Below are 27380 nucleotides of genomic sequence, written 5' to 3'. Positions count from 1 at the left end.
AATTTCGGACTTTTTTTTATAAAAAGGAATTTTTCAACCTATAGCTATGACTGACAAATTCACCTTTAATTTACACATAATTTCATATTGTTATTTTCTAGTTTTAATTAACATGTAATTATTTTGTTTACTATTTATTAATCTTATAATCTGTTTCACATATTACATTAATTGGATCTGCTAGTTTTGAAAGTTCTGATAATTCAGAATCTTCGGATGTTTTTCATTCCTATACCATAGTTCCAAGAAGAACATTTTCCTTTTGCGTGCTTTAAATTAAAAGCAGATCACTTTCTTTCATAGGCTCTGCAGCTGATCTTTGTAAAATGGCTATGGTGAAGATTTTTACCTCTGTTGTCGTTTCTTCCACTTTAACAGCCAGGTTAGTAATGAATGACTGCAAAACTGTTTGTTCTTAAAGCAAAATTGGTTGAAATGAATATATTTCTGGCATTTTAAGCAGCTGTAGAAATATCATGTATGCCTCAATCTTTTAACAAGCAAAGACTTGTGGGATGGTTTTATACATTTAAAGTTACATCTTTGTACTTCAATGGTTGGATCTGTAAATCCATCCCAAGGCAATAAAACGCCCCAGGGCCATTTAAACTCAGTCAGATCCAGTTCAGTGGTAGTTCCGCGTCTTTGAAATCAAGCCCACTGATCATATCCTTCCTGTATTTTGAGGGTATTGTACAGTGGGAATTGAACATTCAATGGGCTGGGAAAAAAAACAGGAATCAGGAAACCAGTACTCAAGCAAAATAAATGAACATTTTTTATTCTTGTGTAGATGGCTTTCCTTTGCTAAAGAAAAGCTTGGTCATCATGATTCTCTTCTGCTGTGACTGCTGAGAGTTGGGCAGGAGATCACAGAACATCCTCAAGAGTTTTACACCACTAGCAGAAATAATGAAGTCTACTTTTCCTGTAAAAAGGATGGAGGGGATGGTGCAGAGAGCCAGGGACCATTATTATTTGCTGAAATAGAAAGATACTTTGTAGTCAAACAGGCAGAAAAAAAGCCCAAACAAATGGGTTCTCATCTTGTGTAATGCTGTAGTAAACAATCCAGTGGCACATGAATTTGTGCAGTAGAAGTTCAAATAAAAGCAGAGATAGCAGATAGCGCAGAACATCAGTGTTCCTGTCATCTAGAAGGGGTAATAACAACTTAGCTGTAGCAATGATGTGTTAAGGACTTCAGTGGGTATTTAGGTTACAAAGGAACAGGGTTTGGCCTTCCAAATATACTTGGCAATTATGTGTAATATCTAACCTATAAATACTCTGTGTGTGTGTGTGTCTGTGTGTGTGTGTATCATTTACACACAGTGGTGTTGTCTTATTTGATCCATGTTTGAAAACATATAAATTCCACTTTTTTAATTCAAAGTTAGAGTCATTCCTATGCCAAAAATAAAACTGTTGAGTGTTCTTGGTAGTAGAGATCTGAAATGGGAAATGATTCTTTGGTGGAGATCTGCCTGCATTCAGACAGTGGTTCATTTCTGTGTTAAATGTTGGATGATGCACTATCACATATTACATTCTACATTTTCAAGCAGATTCTCTGCACTGATTATAATTCTTTTTGATACCCGAGTTGAATGAAGAGACCAGAATCTGATGGCTGTGGCATGGATGAAAATTTCTGTATCAGTAGCAAGCAAAACTTCGAGTTAGATTAGTAATAGAGGAGTAGCCAACAGTGTTTAGTAGGGGAGGCAAGTGGAGGTGCTGAGAGGGCAAAGAACATACTCCCTTCTGCAGTTCCTACCTGGCACACAGATCTTTAGGTTCAGTAACTGGCTGTTTGTTGTCTAAGAAAGCCAAATGTCATGTCTGATAAAGCTCATGAATGTTTTCTTCTCTCTCAACAGAAAATTTTGTTTGGGTTTTTATTTCTCAAAACTATTTATTTTAAAGAAGTAGTGTCACCAAATGGCTGAGGAGGTAACAGATATGGGGAAATATTGGAGTTTTACACGTTGACATTCCTTGTGAAGGCATAGGGGAATGGCTACACCAGACAACAGCAAAGTATCACTGCCTATCCTGCTTATTCTTATCATAAATGTCACAGCTGGCAAAGATCAAAACTGCAAGGACATGTCAAAGAGATAGACTAGTTTAAACAAGAATTTTGAACTCCTGCCAGCCATTAACAACTGGATGGCTTTGCTAGAGGAGAGCATTTTAATAGTCAATAATGGCTCCTTGCTGTAATATTTAGTAGGTACTTATGGCCAGACTTGTCAGAAAAGCACAATCAATGCCTTTATAAATTCTGTGAACACTCACCAGTTTGGACAGTGGCATTTGAAAGCATCAGTGGGGTGTTGCCAAAAGAGTATGGGACTGAAACTTGAAATATTGTGTCTCCACTTGCCTGCCAGGTGACAGTCAGTTAGTTATTTTTTCAGTAGTCTGTTTCTTGATTTTCTTACCAGTCAAGTCAGGATAATGATCCTAACATCCTTTATGAAGCCCTTTGAAAAATATTATTAAAAGGAAGTGTGTACATAATCGGTGCTCTTGTTGTAACAGTGGGAATGCACAGTAGCTCTTCCAAAAGGAGAATATAATCAATCTCCTATTATCATCCCATCAGATCATATTCATTCCAAAGATAGCACGCTACTATCTTTTCTTCTATCTTCATCCCCTTGTAAGTATCTTTATTTCCCTATTGGAATTTCTGATTTTGGAAACAGAATTTTCACTTTGAACAGCATATCAAAGGGAAATATCATTTTTACAGGCTTTAGAAGTGTTTATGAACATTTACACTGGGAGACAGTATCCTATTAAGCATAGCTAGGTTTTGGCTAACGCTCAACATTTTGTCTTCCTTACCTTGGAAATAAAGAAAAAGTAATTCTGGGTAAGGTCTTACAGTTTTTAGTGTTAGTTTACAGTCTTCACTCACAGCACTGCATTCATTGTTCTGCACTGGAAGCTGTTCAGCTGTGAGCAAGCTCTGACCTGACAATGTGAAACTTCATTTTCGTGTGACTAGCAGTTAGTAGATTTTCAGTTATTGTTTGCACATATGATACTGCATTTGGAAGTCAGGGAAAGGTAATCAAGTCACATTTTCATGAGGCTTCATCAGAGAGGTCTTCTTGATGAAACAGGATATTCCACTGTGACTGATCAATTCTATTTTGGCAACTAGCAGTCTCATTTTTCTCTTTGTGTTCCTTCATCTTTTAATTCAAATGCCAGCCTAGCAGGTTATGCTTTGACAGTAAAAAGTCAATCAGTTACTTGGAAATAATTTTACAGAAACCAGGAAAAGTAACATTAAATGCAACACATATGATATGGATCTGATATTAGTATGAGTTGGCTACTGGTATCTCTGCATTTTGTGTGGCACTGACAAGTAATCACCATTTCTTCAGACTTCCATATTACCTAGATCTTTCTTAAGATGCTGTTCTGCTGCTGCTGGCCAAGTTGCTTGCTGAAAATGTGCTGCTGACATAAATTATTCAAGTGCCAGCTTTTACCTGTCTGATGCAATCCACAGAACCTCCACATGATGTTTCCTGCAGGCAGATGATAGCAAAGAAACTTCTGAAGTGAGATCAAGGCATGCAGTAGCAGCTGAAAGAAAGATTTATGGGATTGATGAGAGGGTAAAGGTACTCGATGAACTCAGATGGGCAGTTGTAGTTCTTTTCAGTGTGTTTAAAACATCACTGCAGTGGCAGACACATGGAAGATTGGTGAGAAAGAAGGATGCTGGCAAACTGTGGAAGAATTGCTCCCTATAGCAATGATTGTACATATTATCATTTTGTAAGCTGAAGCTGCACTGATGGTTACCCAAAGTCTACCTGATGCTACATGAACTTCTCAGGAAGTCATTAAAGATGATAATATCCCAACAACATGCAAATTAATTTTAACAAGTCTACAAAACTATTGAGTAATTTGGTGTGAATCCAGAAATTCTGCTTTCTCACCAATTTATTGTTCCTTCAGCACTGGACCTGTGCCATGAACACACAGCTTTACTTCTTAGCGTGTCCGGAGCCTCGTTAAAGAGAGAGGTTCAGCCACAGGCCAGATCTAAATGAGTGATCTGAAAAGGAAAAGCCACCAGCAAATAAAAGGAAAAGGTATATTTTCTTGGTCCCAGCTGCTTTTCAATAGCAGTGGATGCTGGAGGTTTTATATGTCTTCCTCAATGAACAAACTGTTTAATCAACCTAATGATTTTCTGAACTGGTGAGCTGTAAATGCAGCTCACTTCTGCAGATAGGTAAATTAGTTAGAAACAGCCCCTATCATCCCAGGAACAAGCATTTTGTTATGTGACCTGGATTTTTTTCAGGTACAAGTCATGTGATAAATCACACATGATTCATTTGTTGGAAGTGGCTTCGGTTTTAGGATGACTCAAGAATCCAGAGGCATTTTTATAAGGTGTGTAGGGATTCAATCATTATTACTTTATGAACTTCATATAATTTCTCAGATTCATACAAGAAGGCATACTAATAAACCCAACTTCATGATTACATCATAGTTTCAATCAAATACATTCAGTAAAATGCTTAGAGCTGCTGCTGTGTGTGTTGATTTTCTTTAACTCTGAGCATAAATCTTACTTCCCTTTATCTGTTTCTTCAGGAATTAAATAATTGTTTTTAGTCGTGTTCTCTACCAGTTAACCAGGATTTTCAAGTAAATGCTTATTACTCTGGTACTCTGCCCACACTTCCCACCCAGGATATGGATTAACTCTGGCAAGATGGTCAACTTTTATCTATAGCCTAATACTGGAGAAATAGAATCACAAGGAAAAGATAAAAGTTTTGGATTCTGCTTGAGAGGAGAGTAAGATTGTTTTTTCATACACAAATGCTTTTGTTTCAGTAGCAGAAGGAAAGTTCCCAGATTGTATTGCTATGTCAGAAATGACTGGGAACTCTTCATAGCTGCTGTCCCAGACCAATATGTAGCTCTTCGCTTCCCAAAGTGGCCAAGTAACATTGAATTTCTGGGCAGGCTGTAACTTAGGAAAATCATCACTTTCCTTGAGCATTCAAAGCAGTATTTTGCATGTATCCACAAGATGGTGAACTGTTACCTGAACACTTCGTGCACAGTAAGCCAGAGCAAGTCAGAGTTATTCTTTATAGAAAGAACAAAATATATTTAATATGCTTAAATATCACAGCCATAAAGGACATTCATGATGTAGCAGGTTTTTCAGGGTTCCTTTATGTGAGTTGTTGGATGCAAATAATTGTATTTCATCTATAAAACCCTTTTGTAGGTCACCTTTTAGATTGGTATGTTTTCAAACACTTTGGATACATGCAAAAATTCTATTATCTTTAATTAACCATCTGTTCAGTTTCCTTCTCTTCATGATGTAGCTGCTGAGAAAACCAATTTCATAAATTAGCTGGATTTTTATGGTTAAAATGTTAAAATATCTTGGTATTTATCATGGAAACACTGGAAGAGGTAGCTTAAAGTTAATGCAAGTGACATTTATGCAGGCATGATGTGTCTTGAGCTATAACTTTTATAGTACCACATTAGAAATCCTGATAGGTGCAGCTTCAAAAAAAAAAAACAAACAAACCAACAGGAAAACTTTACAAAATATTACAAAATTATCATAACCTTGTTCCTTAGTTACGTGACAACTTAATAGACATTTTGTCCACTGGAATCTGTGGGGAAGCTGTGGCAAAGCTAAATAACAGGTAGTATTGGTAGTATCAGAAAAAAAATGAATAGTGTTTTAGTGTAGGGAACATGGATATTTCTAAGAAGAATCGGATCCAACATCCATCTGGCCCATTATTGCTGAGTGTGGCCAGTAGCAGATGCTTCAGGAGGGAGGTGTAAGATCTGTAGTAGGGTAGGCTGTCTGTCTGCAGATTTTCATCTTCCTCTACTTGTGGGGATGAGTCTAAGTTCTGAAACATAAGATTTAAAAGTCTTCCCACAAATGCATTGTATGTCATCATTTCTAAATGTTCTTGAAATCCATGGAACTGTTTGTTACATGAGCAGCCATTCTGGCCTTTTCTGACAATGTCTTTCATTAAATGCCTTTTAAACCAATATTGTATTTTATTAAATGTTTATTTATTGAGTGTGAATGTCTCAGATTTTCAAGTCATTAAATTTTTCTTTTCAGTTACAAAACATAAAACTTATTTCCATTGTTTTTTTGGTTTTTTGGTGTTTGGTTTTGGGATTTTTTTCATATATCCCTATTTGTCTGATTTCAAAATACCTTACTATTTTTGTATACAAAACTTTTAACCATGTACTCCTGTGTCTGCAGTGTTGAAGTCTCCCATTAGGCATTTAGAGGTTTCAGATTCAAAATGAAAAATGTGATATTGCTAGTTAGATTATTATTTATTGATCATTGATTTATTTGATTATGTCAAAAAAAAGGATTGCATAGGATTACAAGGACTTACAAGGATATTAATTTTTGGGATATAAAATCTAATACCGTTGTATCAGAAAATGTTCACAATTTCAATGATCAGGGACATGGTGTTTTTTTAAATGACAAAAACCTTGTCTGAGTAGAAAATTACTGATTTTACCCCCACAGAGTCAATGCATAGAGTTGGGCTTTTCCAGATGTCGGTTCAGAACATCTAAGTCAGAACCAACCTTAATCCCTTATCTATAGAAGGAGCATGATTTTAATTAGTTTGAGGAACTCTTGGCACATTGTAATGTCCTGAAACACTACATGTGGCTGTTAAAAACCAGCCTCTGATAAAGGCTACTATGGCAATCTTGCCTGATTTTCAGACAATCAAGAAAATAGTTAATAAAATATTAGTTTGTAAATCAAAGGCATTCTTATCATCTGTAGAACAGAAAAAAAAAAAACCAACTAGTCTCTGCTTGGTTTGCAGTTTGTAATCCAGCTGGCCATACCTCTTAGCAACAGTTAATGAGAGGAGCTTGCTATTTCAATATTCCTTCAAAGTGAAGAGGATTCAATTAAGCTATTAAGCAAAAGTATAGGGATTTTTTCAAACTTCTTTCACTCAAGGTGTGCAACGGGTGGGTGGGTGCCTGCACTGGAATGGTGAAAGCTATGAATTTTGAATGTATAAATTGCTTTGATTTTTTTCTTTCATGTGTATTGCTGTCAAATTGAATGCTTCCTTCTGTGGAACAGCACATTGCATGCAAGTATTATTACTTTAACAAGCCTGAAAAAATACAGTTGGCCTTCTACTGTAAGATTGTAAGAGCAAAACCCATTAATTTGATGTGAAATGGATAAGAAAAAAGAGATAAGAGATCATCAAGAAAATATCTAACTTGATTGATGAATGCTAAGGAGGAAATAGTGTATACTATTTCACTTCTTGGCATCAATCTAGGAAATCACGTTTAGCGTTAATTAAATCTTATGTAATACCTTTCATTTGAATAGAAGTGTATTAGAAATACTTATTTCTCAGATCTCTCAAATATTATCCCCATTTTCTAACTGAATTTGCATTGCTTAGGAAAGTAGCAGAGCTAGACAGGGAACCATCAAATGTGAATTTCTAGTTCTGTGTTTAGCAGACAAAATACTGTCCTGAACTTCAACTTAATCACTAGATGTTTAAGATGGGGTAGATGTAACTCTGCAACTCTGAGCAGTTCCTGAGTTAACTGGCAATGTAACCAGCTGTGGGCTGTGCTATTCAGGATGATAAGGATGAGAAACAGGATCCTCCAACCCAGATGGAGAACCAAGCTAAAAGAGCTGTGCTGTTTTCAGTACGTGAACTGGAGTATGTAGAGTTGTGTCAAGTTTATTTTGCTGTCCATACAGAAATTGTGAGTTAATTTATGTTGCTTCCACAGGTTTTTGGGCATGCATGAAGGTAACACTTAATTTTGGTCCAGCTTTGCTCCTCCTGAATGCAGTTTTTCCTTTAGAGATGAGGTGATCAGTAGAAACAATGCTGAGTGATTTTTAAAATCCTTTTCCTCCATTCCTAAGTTCTGATAAATTTATGATAACATTTTTATGTATATTGTAAATTCTTCTCAGAAAGGACTTTTCCTTACTAAGTATTCAGAATATATGGTGCTCTTATCCTGACTGAAGGCATGAGACACTACTCTGGTACATACAATAACCATTCTATCATGTTTTTATTGCACTGGTTTAATCAATGCAATTATTTTCACTTATTCCATTGATTCACAGTTTATTCATCTTTAATATTCACTGCTCTGATTTATATCTTTTACATGTCATTTCAATGATTATGAGGACGCTCTTGCTTTAATTAATTTACTTGCATTAGAAACTATAACTTTTCATGTAACTGTATTCTCTTGCTACAGATGATCCTGGTCTTTTCATCTATTTCTTTTTTGTATCCTGTGTCCCAATTTCCTATTAGAAATATGTTAATCTGTTTCCCTCTGCTTCTGACTGTGTTGTAAGTGACTAATAATTTAAGAGCTATTATTAGAGCTCACCATACTGTTAGTCAATGTCACATTGTAATTTAAGGCAGTGTGAAACTATCTTAAGAAACTGTGAAAAGTTATTACTAGTAACCATATTGATGTTTCAGCCATTTGTAAAGAAGTATTTACTTGAATAACTGCTAGGTATTAAGAAAAGTCTACAATGGGCATTTAATTTAAATCATGGGATCACAGAATGGTTTGGTTTGGATTGGAAAGGACCTTAAAGGCCATTTAGTTCCATATCCCCTGCCACGGGCAGGGGCACCTTCCACACGACCAAGTTGCTCAGAGCCCCATCCAAACTGGCCTTGAACACTTCCAGGGATGAGGCATCCATAACTTCTCTGGGCAACTGTTCCAGTGCCTCACCATGCTCATAAAGAAGAATTTATTCTTTATATCTAATCTGTAACCCTGCCCTCTGTCATTTTGAAGCTGTTACCCTTGTCCTGTCTCTCCAGGCCCTTGGCAAAATCCCTCTGCATCTCTCTTGTAGCCCCTTTAGGTACTGGAAGGTTCTGTAAGGTCTCCTTGGAGCCTTCTCTCCTCCAGGCTGAACAACCTCAACTGTCTCAGCCTGTCCCCATGGGAAGGTGCTCCAGCCCTCTGAGCATCTTCAAAACCTCCTCTGGAGCTGCTCTAACAGGTGCAGGTCTTTCTTATGTTATATACTAATTACAAAGAAATTTGGAAATGGATGTTACAGTTTTATGACTTACACTCCCAGTTACAGTACTTAAAGAAGTAATGAAATAGATCTAATAGGAATAAAGTCTAATCAGGTATACTGTATTTTTACTACTACTACACTCAGAGATTATATGTGCTATATTGCATCTATTCTGCTGTGGACTTAATTCAATCTAATACATTTATTATTTCCATTGTGAAAGTTCATTTACGTTCAAACCAACAATTTAGGGTGCTACTCCTGTAAACACTCTACAAATAAGTCACAGTGCATATGCAAGAGACCTATCAATATGGCAGACAAAGAGAAAAACAAAGCAGCAGTTACATTTCCTTACGAAACAGCTCCAGCTGAAGAGCTCATGTACATGTAGCTGCTGAGCTTTCACGGTGTTACTGCTTTCAGCTGTACACTCTGTCCTTATGAGGGCGACTGTCCTGATAGCACAGGCACTGGATCAGGTTGTGTATGTGCCTGCAGTTTCATTCTTCAACCCCCTTGCTTGTCAGCATGAGGACACCCACTTTGCACATAAGTGAAAACATTATTTCCTGGAAAGGACTCAAGTCACTGAACAGCTAGGAGTTAATACTGGTATATCAGAGCCAAATACTTTTAATTTTGACCTAATTTTCATTAGTAAAATCACCCATTTGCAACTACATTTATTCCAGCTCAACTTGAAAAAAAACAAGATATGTTAACAAGACATAGCCTGTCTCCGTAATTTCTTGCATTTTTCTGCAAATTACATTGTTTTTAAGTAATACCTTGTCACATCATCAAATCCCTGAATGACTTTTATAAGTTAGCAAGCACAGTCTGGGTTTACAATCATGGCTTTTATGTTTTCAGAATACGTGGACTGGCAATTCTTTTAAATCCATTCATGATATTTTAATTTTCTTTGGGTGTTTATTTTCACTTTAACTTATCATTGTGTGTGTGAGAAGTAGTTGATGATACGAATGGAAAGAATTTTTTGCATACGTTATCTAAAGTCTCTGAAATTTTTCAGGTTAATTGCCCAGATCCATGATGAATTGTTGTTTGAAGTAGAAGATTCTCAAATCCAGGAATTTTCAGGTAAATACAATCTATTTTGCTCTTTCCCTCCCACCTCATTTTTGCTCCCTATATCCTGTAATTTCTCAGAGAATAAAGAGCTAATGTAGCAAGAAGCAGCACATTGATTCTAACAATTAGGAAAATGTATACTAATCAGATTTTTCTGAATGTTTTCCACCCCTGGCTCTTATGTAGATAAAACGTGATATACTTATCATCTGGAATTCATCACCATGCTTATTTGTATTTAGTTTTCTTATCAACATTCCATTATCCAGTGTGTGAATCCTGTAAAACTGAATAATAATATTTTCTCCAAGGTTTTAAAGGGTTTTAGAAGGAAATAGACCAGCTTAAAAAAGTATGGTTTGGAAAGTAACTTCCTAAATACTTTAGATTGGGCCCTGTTACATAAAGAAACATGAAATTCTTAATGTAACCATGTAATGCACTGTAATTTCTAAGTTAGTTTACTGCTTTTTTTAATATTAAGAAATCATTATGATGGCACTCTCAAGGTTAAGGTTAGGAAAAGTTCCTGCCTACATTTTTATCCTCTTGTCTGGCTTACTTCCAGACATTATTTCCTAAGCCAGAGTTTATCTCAACATCTGGTACAAATTTAGTTCACAAGAGAGGCCACATAGGAGGCTGTTTGGTCTCTTCTCCAATAAGTAGTGGATTTATTCCTGTAGGCACCAAATGTTTATTCACAAACTTTGGTCTTGTTTGAAGCTCAACAACATGTTTGACTGAAACAATTATCATAATGTCACAAATGTTTTAGATGAACCATACAAAGAAATATCTTTCATTATAACCTAAGCATCTAATAAAAAATTAATTTTCACCTTCCTGTGCTGTGTTCATTTGAACAGTGCAATTTGCTATATTAGTCTCATTTCATCATTGATCCCTCTTGTGGGTATTAGTTCAAAATGAGAACATTAAACCTCCACCTAATCTAAACAAACTACCTGGGAAATATTTCAATTCGATATATCAGAGGCATTGTAATGAATTAGGTTAATATATTAACATTTGACCTCTAAATAGAGGAGTTCAAATCTGATTTAAATTAAAAAAACACCATACAATTTATTTGAGTTTGCAGTATCTACTCAGAAAAGGCAATGTCTAAAAGGGATATACTTTCAGAATTAGAAAGTGTAGCATATTGTAAAAAATCTGTAAGAGATCATAGAACAATTTTTATTATCTTATTTTGCATCAATTTGCATTAAGTATAGAGCTAATATTATACCCAAAAGATGAAAATTATTCATGGTTGCTTATATATCTAGAAAATCACAGATTCTTCCCTCATTGGGTCAAATTCTGATCTGTTTTACTAGTATGAATCTGTAGCAAATTCAGGAAAAATCAATACTTTTCAAGTGTAACAGAAAAAGCTCTATTGTATGGACACCAGTAATACATTATCCCACTACAGAAACGTGATGACTGGGGGGCTTTTTTCTGAAAACACCAAGTCCGGTTCAAATACTCAAGACTGGAGTGCACACCACACAGCAGCCAGTTCATGTTTCTCCAGGTGTAGCTGCAGAGTGCAGAACAAACACATCTGTAAATTCCTTGTCGTGCTTCAGAGTTATCACCCTGTAATTGAAGTCGCTAAGATGACCTTTAGAAAATGGACCCGGGCAGTTCTAGAGGTGTGAGATACCTTGGAAATTGTCATTGCACTTAACATAGGCTGCCAAGCTTGAGTGTTCAATGTGGGAGTTTGTTTCATTCTGCTGATTGAAGATTGATTTTTTGATTTGTCTCTACTTTGCCCTAAGAGGCAAAGAAAAAAGAAAATTCTGCATTACAGGAACTTTTTCACTTATGTCAGAACAGAAGAATGTCTTATTCTTAACACAAAAGACCAATGTAAGACATTAATTTCCTTCTTCATCTCGTGATTTGTTCATTTCCTTCCTCTTTATTCGTCACTGGGGTCTGAGCTCCCCAGTACAAGGCAGGGACAGACTGGAGAAAGTACAACGAAGGGTCACAAAGATGATGAAGGGTCTGGAGCATTTCTCCTATGAAGACAAGCTGGGAGAGCTGGGGCAGTTCAGCCTGGAGAAGAGAAAGCTCATGGGGTCTTATTAAAGTATATCCATATCTGAAGGGAGGGGCATAGAGAAGGGAGCCAGGCTCTTTCCAGTGGTGCCCGGTGTCAGGACCAGAGCCAGTGGCCACAAACTGAAACACAGAAGGTCCCCTTTGAAGATTAGGAAACAGTGTTTTACTGTGAGGTTGACTGAGCACTGGCAAAGGTTGCCCTGAGAGGCTGTGGACTCTCCATCCTTGGGTGTATTCAAAGACCTTCTGGACACACTCCTGGCAACCAACCCTACGTAGCCCCTATGAACAGATGGGCTGGACCAGGTAACCTCCAAAGGTTCCTTCCAACCTCCCTGACTGTGTTTTGTGAATAGTGCTCGTACTGGTAAAAGAACTAATCTCAGTTGTCTTAAAAGGGTCCAAAGCTGGCTCTTCTCCAGTGTCATTAATGAGGATTTTGCTTGATCTGAATAGGCAGAGAAAGGGTGCATCTGCACTAGCATCCAACTTCCAGTCAGAAGTACATGCTGAAGCAGATCTGCCTGTTGTCCCAGTCTGTGGTGTGAACAGTTTTGGTTCACATCACAGAGCAGTCTGAGAGCAGTTGACCTAGATTCCTTTCAGATGAAACTAAATAGGAACACTCTTTTCTCCTAATCTTTTCCAATTATTTCAGGAGCTGCTAACTGAGGTAACAGATTAGGTATATGAATTTTAAACCAAAAAAGTGTCACTAGGATGCCTGCTCCTAATTCACTTTAGTGCTTTGAAAGTCAAAATATGGTTTTCATCTCTTTATCCGAAGTTCTTTCACCCTTACTCTTCTTACTTTTATTTGCCAATATTCTTTAGCTGTCAGCTTTGTCTTTACATATCTAATGAGCTTTTGTCCATTCAGAAACTTTAAATTACAGAATCTGCTGACTTGCAGTTTTCAACCAGGAGTTTAATGATCCAGAGAGAAATCTCAGTTGTACAGTCACAAAGCTCAGTAAAGATGTGGACTTAAAGCTAAAGGGCAGTGTTTGAGGGCTTTAATGGACTACAGTTCAGTGCTGTGTAATTCTCCTGCATTTAGTGTGATCCAAGAAGCTCTGGCCTACTATTCAGTGTGTTTGCATTCTGATTCCAGTCATGCTTCTGATCTACTTTTCCAGGAAAGCAACTACAAATATATGTCTCTGTTTTCTTATTTGCAGAATGGATATGAAATCTTTAAATATTTTTAAGATTTATAAATGGCGAACATATAGGTAAACAGTATTATTTCATTAGATCATAGTGCAGAACCTAAGCCTTCTCAGCAGCATTTCCCTCATAGAAGTGTCTCCTTTGTATTGTTATACAAGATTAAAATGTCTATTTGCTTCTAAGACTCTCCTGAATGGGGGCTGAGAACTGCCACAAGGAATTGTAATGCTAGTGCTTTCTTTAGTTGTGGTTAGGACTTCATAGGCCCCAGTAAGAATTTTCAGTACTTTTCAGTATACAGAAATCCAGTTTATAGTGCATCTAATAACGCACAGATGATTTTGAATCTTTTAAATCTGATAAACAAGAGGTATGCAATAAGGTGTTCTTTTTCTCTAATATCTGCTTCTGCACAAAGCACTGCATGTAACAAGTTAGGTGTTATCTATATTTTGCAAGAATACCTTTTTCCAACAGAATGTCACCCACAGTTTTATAGTGTGCATATGGTTCACTCTGAATGGACAAGGCAAAACATCATTTATTTATAACTGTGTCCAAGCTTTGACACAGTTCGAAATACAATGAAGCACCTACTACTGTGAATTGTGTAATTTTCAGCAAAGATATGGCATATTATTTCCCTTAGTTCTCTGGTTAGGGCAAGAACATGACAGCATAAGAGCTTTTTACAATCCTAATTTCCTATTAGAGGGTGCTTGGGATGTTCAAATCAAAACATTTGGCAGAAACTCATTTGGTTTGGGCAGAAGACTCTCAGCTTTACCATCAATAATCTGCCTGGTTTCTAGCCAGCTTGCCTGTATGGCTTCCTCACATCCTGAGTTCTCCAGCAGCCCAGGAAGCAGAAAGGCAGATGATATTTTGGGAATGCCAAAAACTGGGCTCTTGGATCTGAGAAGCCTCAGCATCTCTAGTTCTGAAGTCTGTGTAATCAGGTAGACAGACTGTCCCCAGATCAGACAGTGAGTCTGTCTAGGGATTCTGGAAGAGTATTCAGGAACTGCAGAACCCAGTTTTTCATTTTGTAGGGACTGTTTCTGACACTGCCACTCCATGCTGTGCTTGAAATGCCTCTTTGCCCTTGGATTATTCTGAATACATTACTGGTCAAAGGGGGAAATACACTTTGGTGTGGAGAAATGCAGAACAATTTTTTTTTTAAAGCAAAGAGATACTCTAGGTACAGCTGTAAAATCTGGCTTCTGATGTGTGTTCTATAAATACCTGGTGGATTTGAAAGGTGAACTTTGCCAGTGGTGATTACTGTGGATTCTTCCATGTCTTTCTCCTTAATTGCATCCATTAGTGATAATTAAATGAAAGACAATTGATACTTTGAAGTCACATCTTTTTGTAGAAATATATGTATTTCAGTACTTTGTGTTCAATATCACAGAGTAATTTTTAAAGATGGTTTTTTTAGAACTCATAATTATACATTATTGATAGAATTGAAGGTTTTCTGCATCTGTTCTTATATTTCGTACATGTAAAACATAGAGTTTTAAACAATTCTTCTACTATTTTACCAGGTATAAAATATTTCAGCTGAAATACTCTAAGAACACCAGAAGGACCAGTTTAAGGAAAAAAAAAATAAAGCTAAACTAAGCCTATTTATTTTGCTATTCATATAAATTCAGAATCTTACTACCTAAAGAACAGTATCTTAGGTTTTTTTAATCATCTGCCAGTACAAATTTTTGGCTTGTACACAAATTCCATGAAATTTCATTGTATTTTGCTACAATTTCCCGCTTAATGGGCACTGAGGCAGCTGCATAAAAATGTGCACATGTTCAAAAGGGGACTCAAGTAACAGAAGAACAAAAGAATGAACTGGTCATCACAAGTTAGTGACATTTTCTGTCCTCTGAGCTGCCTTTTTCTAACTTGAAAAACACTGGTGCATAAACTAAAGATGCCTCCAGATAGCTTTCAATGTGCAAAAATCCCTGCTCCATAGATCATATGTCTGGCCAGCTTTGACATGTTTCTGGAGTCATAATTTCATAGGTGAGTGCGCTTGAAAAATGTCTCCAGTTCGATAGGGACAAATAAGCTTTTGTTCCACAGCAGGCATGCGTGTCTTTCCTTTGTTCCTATTCACAGCACTTTCAATAACCATGTTTATCCTGGCCAGTATCAAGAAAATCTAATATACGTTAAGACATACATTAAAATTTCAGTTCCCTTATAATCTTTTAACTTTGCTGTCGCTGGGGTTTTTTTATACATAATATTTTAGTGTGCATACTTAGCACTTACAAAGCATTTCAGGATGAGTATAATCAACAGCTTTCCTAATTGCTGACTCTGGGTTTTGAGAGATAAATTACAAGGATTGGGAGAGCAGCATTTTACAGATGCCATTGCAGTATATGGCTGACTGTAAAGGAACATTTTAAAATTAATAATTTATGTGCCCCAGATATACTAGATTTTCGACTGAACAGAAATAATTATTATTCCCAAAGCCTCTAATCTAAATCTTAGAAAAGAAACAAAGAATTAAGAGTGGTAGAGACATCTATTTAAACACTGCAGTTCCTTTTTCAGTGACCACACTCTAAAATGTATATGAGATAAAGAAGATAGAGTTGTGTATGTCTGGTTGTTTATTTTGAGCTTTGAGAAAGAGGAGAGTTTCAAGGAGATTTGAGAAAGTAGCATGAGACTCAGATATTATGTACATAGGACTAAAGGGGACCTATCCTGCGATTACATACCCCCATGCCATATGGTCTCCTTTATAAATTTTCATCTCCATATGAAAAATTACTCCCACTAGGGACTATTCCAGAATTTCATCTCTCTAAAATCTAGAACTTTAAATTTCCAGTCTAAATGTATTCAGCCACTATACCTATTTATTTTTGTGCAAAGACTGTAATTTAGTTTAAATGCTTCCTTCTTCCCTGTTTACTGTTGTAGCAGACGACTGAACATGAATGGCAATCCAGCTGCCTTTTCTTGATATTTCTGTTATTATATACTTATTATTTCATTCAAAATCTGTGGTAAAGTAGATGTAGGTACATCTTTTGTATATTTGCAAAGGTGTGATTTCAGAAGGCTGAAATGCAGGCACTACAACTCAGATTGCTTGAAATGAATGGCTTTACTATGCCACCCACTAAACTCTGGGTTGAGAAGAAGTCAGTGTGACATGAGAAAGAGAACAGGGAGCCAAACTGTCACAGAAAAAAGGAATGAAGAAAATGGAGCAAACCCGTGGAGAGGTTTTTAATGGTTGTCAAAGTGAATGAGGAGCCATTGCGTTTGTTCACTGATGTGGCCATTTTAATCTGTGCTTTTTAAAATTAAGAGCAGTTAAGAATGCAGCAAAATTCTGACTGTGCCAGATGCCTTAGAGCGAAAAGTCTGTCAACCAACAGAGAAAGCTGTTGCAATCATTGCTGGCATCATGAATCCCCTTTTGGGGATAACAGTTAAATGGGAGACAAGTAGTCAGCTTCAGAGGTCTAGAGAACTAGGGGAAAACTGGTCTAACTCAGTGCATATGCAGGCTATGAGAGGATAACACCTGGGTTCTGCACTTCTCATGCAGCTTGGCAGGGAGCTTACTGATGGAAAAAGTGTTTATCCAGGACTTACTGGCCACCCACTTAGCCTTCTGAAGGCATCCCACCTGGCTGGGGTGCCCCAGCGTCTGCTGTGTTGCTGACCTCCTGGAGCCAACAGCTTGTTGAAATTCAGAGTGGGCTTCTCAGTCCAACACTCTTCTATTAATAGCCATGTTGACTTGGACTAGATTTCAAATGGGTAATTATTTAGGCCAGCACTTCTCCCTTCACAGTCTGCGGTTCCAATGTTTGTTTCTGCGCTCCAAAAATGATGCTGTGTCCTACACTGGACCATGAACTACCTCAAATCTAACATGAAGCAAATATATAGGTGTAGCTGTACATAGATGTGTCAACAAATGTCTTGGTTTCCTCAGCTTTGGCATTTGAGCCGCCGATCCTTTGAGTTCCTGCATAATTCAGACTTGATGGAAAAGCTCGTGACAGCTCATTAGCACGCAAGTCTGAGTGAGCCAGCACGGCCTGAGCCCTGCACTTCTGTTCAGGCAGAAGCTAGTTATCCTCATCATTATTAGCAAGCCATCCTCAGTGTCACCCATGTGACACCAAACATTACATGCTGCTCTTCATTGCTGGCATCATTAGGAGAGGTTTTGGCAGCAGCCAGAACAACCATACGCAGCTTCTTAGAGTTCTTGTTGCTCCTTTGCCTCTAACCTCAGCTGCCAAAGAGCCATGATGTGCTTCAGGGGATAACTTCAAAGGAAACTTCTCAGTAATCACGTGGGTTTCACTCCAGCACCTTGTATCACATTCCCTGCTATCCCTCACTTCTGTGAGGCACATGACCACATCCATTATTTAGTCATCCATCCTGTCAGAGCAGTGGAGGTTGCTCCATATCTTGTGTTCTGGGGCCGCCTGGTATTCCTCTTTCACTTTCACTAGCCAAAAATTACTTTTTTTTAAAAAAACTTTATCCACTCAATCTCTCTTTGATTTTTATTAGAACAATATGTGTTGCAGCAGCAATCTTTGTCAAGCAAAACACTAATTAGCAGGACCAGTGATGACAAATATGATCCCAAGTGATTGATTTGGAATAATTATAGATGAATTTGCACAGTAATAGTGAGCATAGTGTTACGGCATGATGAGTTGTTAAGTTACATGAATTATACTGAAGTTTAATTGTTTAGATGTTTGAGAGCTCCACTATCCCACAGGGAAGATATTTTTAAAATTTGGCTCTGATGTTTTTACTTTGAAGAATAAGATATTTTAAAAAGTTCAGACTTCTAGTGGGTTTTTTCCCTAGCTTTTTCTTTTCTTTTTAATTGAGTTTTATGGCCGCACAAAAAAATTAAAACGTATAAAATGTAACCAAACATATAGTTATGAGTACTGAATTTAAAAGCTGAGAAATTCAGCACTCATACATGCTGTATGTACTCTATATGAAATATATTAATGCTGTACTTATTTATATATGGGATATAGAAGTTAAATAATTCTGCAAATTTTACTGTAAAATTCAGTTTAAAATAAGAAATCGAAGCTTCCATAAGAGATAAAATATAACTTAAAAATAATCTGACAAAGTTGTAAATGGTAAATTTTTTTTTACACAGAAATGCAAGTATTATATAAGAAAATATAAAGCATGTGATTTTTTTTTATATATATATACATAACAATGCTAACATGAAAAATAAAGCTGTAGGTTTTCAAATTAACCTTACAGCACTGGTAAAAAGAACAATGGAGTCCCTGCAGCAAACAACAGCCTTGGAAGTGCCACTAAAGGTAGGGATAATTCTGAATTTCCATTACTGTCTCAGGCATGCTTAGCCTTGTACATTATCATCATATCAAGAATCTAGCAAAAACTATTTTGCCTTCCACTTCAATTGTTTCATTTTCATATTTGTGGGTAATTGCTTTTTAAAATTACTGTAACAATTCTAAGGGAAAATAACTGAAAGAAAGTCAACCTCCCTTTTGGAAAGTGAGATTGTCTTAGCAATACAGTATGGTAATTTCAAAATCTATTTCGTTCATTGCCATGAAACTTCTGTTGGGTGTGGTAGAGTGAAAAATATGTCCCTTTAATAGGCTTTCTAGATGTGCCAGGCATTTGTTACTGTTGAAAAAATATTGCAAAAGATCTTTCTTCAGTAATTTTCACTTAGAAAATGGGTCTATTTAACATTTCCGTGTGGGTGCCTAACAGACAAAGCAGACAAAATCCTTGGTCACTGGTCAAAGTAGAGGGCATCATCTATCAGACCAACATCTGTAAAAACTGAGTAAATAGCTGAGTAAATAGCTATTTTATCTGTCTATGTATTGAACCTAATTGTAATTATTTTATAAAATAATTGTATTTCTCTCCCTGCTAGTACCCTTCACCTTGCCTACTGCTCAGCTTTTGTTGCTTGATAGAAAACACTCCCAAGCTTTACAAACTGCGTTTCTATAGGTTGATTACATTATACACCTGTGTTTGCCTAGCTTCTTTTGTTACAAATTCCTCAAAAGAAAAAGAGAAGCAAGAGTGTTTTTCAAGGTATACTACACATAAATATTTTAATTACCTTACTACATTTAAATATTTTTTAATTGTAATTAAAAGCATGTATTTACACTCACGCTGCTATAAAGTTCATAAAAATAAATATGGTATTATTGGTGACATATAAATTTAATAGCAACACTATAGTTCTTCCTTAGAAGACTTTTTGGTAGCTTTTTGACAGGCAACAACATACATACTTTGCCTGAGGAAATCATGGCCATGAAATAAATATGAACACTTTAATAGGTTTCTAAGAAAGACAAATGTTTACATGGTTACTGAGAATGTTCAAAATTACATGGGCAGAGTATAATTTTCGTGTTACATGTTTCAGACTAACCATTAGCTGGCAGAAGGTTTCAATGTCCTGTGGACAAAATGGGACAAACAATCTTATTCCCCTCTGTCTAAGGTGTTTTACTGTCACACACTGACAAATTCATCCCGATGCATTAGCAAATGGATTCAGTATGCCATTCCTATCAGAACAATAATTCTCTGTTTAAATTAAAACTCCAGCTATGTTTTAGTAGGTGAAAGGAAGCATTCTTGGACAATAGGCAGCTCTCTGGGGGTTTCAAAGATCAGGACTTTTTAGTAGGCAGGAGAAGTATTCAGAGAGATACATTTCATTACCCTTGTTTGGTCTTCTTTTCCTGAGCAAATTACTGTAGGAGTCCTGACATACTTTTACTCCTACAGCACGCTAGACTACATGCATCATGAAGATACTTCATCTTCCTCTGAGGCATAAAAAGAGATCAATGACAGAGGCCAGATAGATAACATAACATACCAACAGCTTGATCTCAGAGAAGAAATTGGGAGTGATCTTTTAAAAAGAAGTCTGTATTTTTATTCATGTTGTTTACCCTTCTATACAGTAAGAATATGTCTTTAAGGATTAGAGATGCTGAAGATGAAAAGGTTTTTGTGAAATGCTCCTGCTTTCCTTCAGCAGACTTACTTCAACTAAATATGTGTTATGTGCTCTGTTAATATGAATATTATTTTTTAATATGGAGACAAAATGTCACTAAAGTAGAGCACACATACAGTCTTAATGGGGAGAGAGCTCTTTTTCTTCTTTGAGGTAAAGAATGCTAATCTTTGAAGTAGCTTTTTTTCCAAAATAGAGTCCTTGCTAATGAGGCAGCTTTCATGTCAGCAAATCTACTGTGTACCAGAGCACCAGGAACTGCAAAACAAACTGAAATTAAACCAAAGCAACAATAAAAATACCCCAGAATTTGAAAAGTAGGTGGTAAAAAAACCCCCCATAGTATCTTTATGCATTACTGACAAAGTTGCTGATGATAAACATCAAAATCATCATGATGATTTTGTAGCTCTTTTGAAAAGCATGATAAGATGAATTTTGTGTTAGCATATTCCTTGCAATTCAGTAACATGTATTTGCAATTTCAAAACTAAAGGTTAGTCTTAATTGTTAAGGTATTTTAATCAAAATTGTTGCAATGATTGAGTATTAATAGAAATGAAGAACATTGCATGATGGATAGGTATGTAATCTAGAGCAGTATCAACATCCAAAGGGAAAAGCAAAAATAGTAATCTTGCTATTTGTGATGTGTTTGTTTGTTTAAATGTTTATTTTTTTTTTTTATTCTGACAGGTTCCCTTGAAAGTGATTCTCACCACTGGGAAATCATGGGGGTGTATGACAGAATTGCAGGAGATGTAAAGCAGCCATCGGGGATGTTATTCAGTACCCGAACACCTCATTGGCCTGTGCTGATTCCTCACTGAATCACTAGGCAACAGCGCTGCTGGATCTTTCATAAGCACCTAATACTCTGCATGTGAATTTTTTTACTTCATTTTGTCTGTAGCCCTAGGCAACAGCAGTGAGATAAAACTGGTTTTTACCAGTTCATTGTGTTTCCTTTAGCCAAGGTAACCAGCGGGGAGCTGCTTTTGTTCAGAGCTAAATTACTACATGTAAGAAATGAAACAAGACAGTATTAACCCTTTGGGAACATCACAAATATATTTGAGTTAGAGGGATGTTTAGACTTCAATGTTAAATATTTTGTGAGGTGCTTGTGTAAAAATACTTCTACACTGGCACTATTTGAACTGTATCAGCAAATGCTTAACTGTTGTATTCAGCTTATTTTGTATTTTGTGAGTAGAATGCAGATGCTTGGTGTTCATCAACATATTAAATGTCCTGTTCCCCAGAGTTAGAAAAAGAGTTCTTTGGAAATGAACTTGATTTTTATCTAGAATTTTGGAGCAAAAGAAGTAAACAAAACTAGAAGCCTAAATGCAATAAAAATAACCAGATTGTTGTCAACTGAGTTAATTTCAAACTCAATTTGCACACTATAATCTTACTTATGTAATACTAAATATTGTCTAGAAAAATTCTGGGATTTAGCCTTGTGCATCTAAGGTTTCGGGCTTTTACTCTAATGTTTGGATTTTTTATTGATAATTTGGTTTTCTGTAGAGTTTATTCTTTAAATGAGCTTGCTTCATAACATTACTGTTTTACAAATTCTGTCTCCATGCTTGTGGAATATGAAGCTGTCCTCAAAGTCTGCTGCTAATTATTCAGAAGTTGAAGTCAAGCACAAAACTTTTAAGAGGTGTTCAGTATGTTTCAGCATTAGACATCAAAGTTACACAATTTAAATTTTAGAAATGTATGGTTACAAAGACTTCGCAGCATTTTTAATTTTTACAATTAAATAATTTTGCATTGTACTTAGAGGCATTAAACTATTAAACAATTGTTTTCTTATGTTGCTTATTAATCATACATAACCTGTCAGCTGAAGTGAATCAGTCGTTTCTAAAAATGGATTCTAGTTATAAAATTGGCAGTGATCATGTAAGTGAAGTCAGAACCTTCTGCATATTAATGAGGGGCAGCTCCTTGGCTGGGGGGTCCAGCCTGGGTGGCTGTGACACTTTGCCAGGTCATGTGAGCAGAGGGCCTGATTCCACCTTTCCAACAGAGAAGAGGCTGCACAAATTTTCTCATGCTTTTTGCTATTTTCAAGCCTTCTGTGTTTGCAGTGGCATTGAACAAGTGTGAATTGTTCTGCTGTCTCATGTGTTCCACTCCTCTTGAAGACCTACTGTTTTCAGGAGGCCTGTGCTAATTAAGCCCAGTTCCTCTAAGGCTACATTACTGACCTTCCCACTATATGGAGGAAGTCATCATTTTTTTCTACATTCCCAGCTGATTTCCACTTGTGTATTTTTCTTAGGATGCCTACTTTTAAACTAGATGTATTTTTTCAAGTCCTGAACAACACTAGGAACACCCTTCAGCCTAACAAATAACAAAAACATGCTTAAGAACAAAAAGAACCTCGATCCACTTGTGTGAATTGACATCTGTTCAAATATGAAGCTACAGAAATGCAGAGGTCACCATACAGAACAAATTTTCAAACACAACCTTTCACAAAAGACTGTCAGTCACAGTTCCCCAGACGTGTGCACTTTGTAGAGGTTGTCATGCAGCAGGCAAAGTTAATATTTTATTCTCCTTGTGTCACAGTTTCTTCATGGTTTTAAATTTCCAAAGAGTCAGCTAACAAAAGGAGGAGGACCAAGCAATAAGGCACCACTTTTTCACACGTGTCCAAGGGGTCATTCTGCGTGCACTGGTGTGAGAACAAAAGGCAAACTGGCATAATTTTGGAGGATGGCTGCTGACCAAGATCTCAAGACTTGGTGCAGTTTGTGTCCCCACAACTTGCGGGATGCATACTGTGAACTCAATATATCTTTCCAGTGTTCCTGATTCTCCAGTAAAGAAACTGAGAAACTTTCTCCACTTGAGAAAGAGTAATGTTTGCAATCATTTCCCAGCAAGGTCCTCTGCACAAGGCATCACTTTTATCACACTTGTGTGCTGATCTATGTGTAACTATAAAATCTGGGCAGAGCAGTTTTTCCAAACCCTTAAGCAAGCTCTGAATCTAAAGAGCCATTATAGGGAAGCAAGGCCAGTCTTGACCACAGATTTCCTCCCAAATAAATACAGGTGAAACAGCTCAGTATGTGATGACTGCCAGGAATTCCTTTGGGCAGCACAATAATTTCACACCGGAGAACTTAAGACCCTTATTATAATAAAAGACCACCTTTTCAGGTTATTTTGGTTCTGCATGAAAGCGACTTTAAAACATGGTTGGGCTCGAACAGGAACAACCATAAGAGCCCTTTTCCATCCTTAAAACTCTTGATCTCTAGAATGATTCTCTCTTTCTCACAACCCTTGAAGAAGTACAGGGAGAGCAAGAAACAAAACTTCTGTTTGAATTGCAAAACCCTGCAAAACTACTGATCCATGAATATGGGAAATCACAGAATAGATGGGGAGAGGGAAATAACTGATTGTACTGAGGTTCAGATATCCTTTGTGAGCAGAAATTTCATTAATTGATTCTCTGAACACAATAATAGCCCCTTTTGAACTGATTTCTGTCTTTGGGTTTAATATCAGGTGTGTCTTTTGTGGCCTGAATGTTCCCTTAGATCACCTGTAAATCTCTTCATCTGCCATGTGGAGTAGTGGAGAAGGAGGGCTATTTGAACATATTTTAACTCAGTGTCTGGGGGAAATGGAACAGCACAGCTCTTTGCTGGTGTTTGCATGGATGACATGGCCAATACTTCCCTGCTTGCAAATCTTCCAATGTCCACACACCACTGTGGGATGGCATGACTGATCTTGAACGTTGGTCCTACTTGATAATAACCACACCTCAAGCACTGGTCTCAGATTTTATGTGAGCAACACATTTTACACATGAGGAGGAAAAAATGTCTGGTTTTCAAAACTGAGACTAGATTAAGAGATTGAATCTGCTAGAGCATCCAGGACATCATCTCTTCATGGTAATGACTGAGAAAGGGCCCTTAAAAGTAAACTTCTTCCAAGTTTTGGGAGTTAAAACCTGTTCTTCTCATTTCCTGTTTAATCTGATTTAAAAAGGAGACCACAGAATGGGTTCAAGGTTGTATTGTAGCTTCCTGATATATTTTCTCAATGACCTAAAACATCTTCTCTCACTTCACCATTAGAAGAACAAATCCCTGGACAAATCCCTGAGTAACCTGGTTTTGACCTCACAACTCACCCTGCTTTGAGCAGGAAGTTGGACTAGAGACCTCCTGAAGTCTCATCTAACCTGAACTTTTGTCTTATGTCATTCCTCAGTTGGACAAGGCGTATCAGCAGTCATCTGGATGGAAGACAAACCAGACATTCCCTTCAAATGTTCTGCTGCACCACATTAAAGTATATAGTGCCATACCAGAAGAAGCCCCAGAAATGTTTTGGGATTTCATTCCTCCTTCCCACCTGTATTGCCTCATTCTGTGCCAACATTTACTATGTTCCCTGGCTCACAGGCTCACTTTTGGCTGGCATACTTCCTTTTGGTATTAGCAGGTTGTCAGAAACATTCAGGGAGTGGAATGGAATCCGTTCTTTCTGCCAGTCTGCAATAGTTTTAGTAGAGAGTGCATTTCTGGGGTTTAAAATAAATTTCAATCATGTCCTGTTCTTTGCCTTCCTGGGAAACGTCCCCAGCCTGGTCAGCTCATCTCTACTGGAACCAGCCACTGTCAGCTGGTTCTCTTGAGACCAGTGTACATCTGCCACCCATTTTTGTAAGACCCTCTTGTGTTACCAAGTGTGTTTTTATTATCTGCCTTAAGTCCAGGCAATTCATTATCCTCTCTGCTTGTGTTTTGGACATCCAGCTTCCAGCCAGCGTTCACACATTTTTGGTGCATTTTTCCATGTCACCTTCTCCATTCAAGGCTAATTAGTTGGACAAATTTTAGCTTCTTTCTTCCTCAGCTTTTTCTGTCTGCACTGATAATTTAATCCACTCTCAACCTTTCCCCTGCACTTCATAGATAATGTTATTATTGCTAGTAGAACTCTCACTATTAATTGTCCACAAGTTAAAGAGCTGCTTGTCTTTCTACCTCTAACCTTTGTGCCCTCTGTTCACTTCCTTCTACCATGTGGCATGAAATCTGTGCATTTATGGCATTTTGGAGACTGTTTTCTGGCTAACTATATTTTTACTGTAGTTCATCTCGATCCATTTTTCCATGTTATCAAAAATGGACTGTGGAAATTCTCCGTTTTTTTCCCCCCCTTCATTTTTTGGCAGCTTCATCTGTTGTGCATGCTGAAATTCTCACATCTAATTATTCAAAAGTGTCATGCATCAGATTACAATCCCATTTCCCGATTTGTGTGTTAAGCAGAGAACTGTACTTAGAGACTCCTGAGAATCAACCTCCATCCTCCCCACGAGTGGCTGCTGCCTGCTACACTGCCTTTCTGCACAGAATTGGCTGAGACAAAATTAAATATCTCCCTGGGTTACCTTGGCCTCTTTGCACTGATCCATTAGTCCACATCCAGCTGAGTCCAGAAATTAGTTAATTGCTGATTTATCCTAAAAGCCTTATTGGTATCTGGTTAGGTGAAGAAGACAAGTCCTCAGGACTTCTGCCAGAATTTTTTTTTCCTCCTCTTTTTAACTCCAAGTTATGCCCCAAAGCCAGCTGAGACTGATGATTGACTCCAAACTGCATGTGAAGGACACCTGTAAGAACTTCATTTTTTAACAGTGAATAAATTCTGCAGCAGTTTGAAAGCTGGGCCACCCTACTTGCCTGCCAGCAATCCCCATCTCTGTTTATCTTCCCATCCATTCACTTGAAGCGTGATGTTAAATTAAATAAGCTTCCCAGGGAGGTTTTCCTTTAAATATAATGAGCTTTTGTAACACATGAGCTGGGAGAAGTCAACATTTTCCCTTGGGGCCTCTGTGGGTCACAGATGAGGTTAAAAAAAGTGTTGTAAATGTTGGGCTTTAGTCAAATTCTCTGGCTGTGTTTCCTGCTTCTGATACTACAGCTTGTTATACATTTGATTTTTCTTTTGGAGTTGAATTTTTTTCTAGTCCTTTCACTTCTTCTCATATGTGACCTAAACTTTAACCTTCTCCTGGCATTATCCATATCCCTTAACGCCTTCCATTCCCTGGTAATCAGGTTGGTAATCACCTCTTTAATTCATCCTACCCCTCCAGTCTGGGCAGACATCTATAATTGCACAATAAACCAAATATTTTTCTGATAATTAGTCATATCTTTCTTTCCTGGAAGCTCTTGATTCCTGTTTATACTGCTTTTGTAGAATTGAAATCTTGCATTAAATCCTTCTGGCCAACAGGTTTATAATTCGAAAGGATTTTAACATGGTGGAATAATAGTATAATATTAATAAAAAGAAGCAATTCAGTGAGGATAAGTGCAAAGCTTCACACAAAAGCAAAACCAGTTAGCTACCCAAATGTAGGCAACATATTTCTCCAAATGTAGGGAACAGCTCGTTAGGTATCAATTTCAGGGAAAGACCAGGGGATTTCTAGGTGTTTGTATAGTGATCAAGAGGGGGATAACCAATCCCTCCACTCGCTTCAGCCCCAGCAAGGGCTCGGTTGAATGCTCTGCCCAGTTTTTTAGAACTGCATTTCAGAAAGTAGGTGGAGCAACAGGAAGCCATAGGAGAGCAACAAGAATGATCAGAGCTACAGACAGTATCACCTGTGAGGAAAGGTTGCAAGAGTTTAAGTCATTTGACCTTGAGAAGACAGGAGATCTAAACGCAGTCATCCAGTATGAGATGGGCTAT

The 27380-nt window shown here is 37.2% G+C and overlaps 1 protein-coding gene across 4 annotated transcripts in view; it reads left to right on the top strand.

The window, feature by feature from the left end:
• POLN (DNA polymerase nu) overlaps nucleotides 1–22404 on the top strand; it is a 93217-nt gene extending 70813 nt beyond the window's left edge. For all 4 annotated transcript variants that reach the window (XM_032686500.1, XM_032686501.1, XM_032686502.1 and 1 more), the window contains 3 exons: nucleotides 304–382; nucleotides 10203–10270; nucleotides 21306–22404. In XM_032686500.1, coding sequence (XP_032542391.1) covers nucleotides 304–382; nucleotides 10203–10270; nucleotides 21306–21439 — 281 coding nt within the window. In that variant the 3' untranslated portion in view covers nucleotides 21440–22404. The remainder of the gene's footprint in view (nucleotides 1–303; nucleotides 383–10202; nucleotides 10271–21305) is intronic.
• The last annotated feature ends 4976 nt before the right edge of the window (nucleotides 22405–27380 follow it).

The sequence above is a fragment of the Chiroxiphia lanceolata genome, chromosome 4 (assembly GCF_009829145.1).
Source record: "Chiroxiphia lanceolata isolate bChiLan1 chromosome 4, bChiLan1.pri, whole genome shotgun sequence".
NCBI classification, from domain to species: Eukaryota; Metazoa; Chordata; class Aves; order Passeriformes; family Pipridae; genus Chiroxiphia; species Chiroxiphia lanceolata.
The sequence above is the reverse complement of the archived record's forward strand: the minus strand, read 5'-3'. Positions and strand labels throughout refer to the sequence as shown.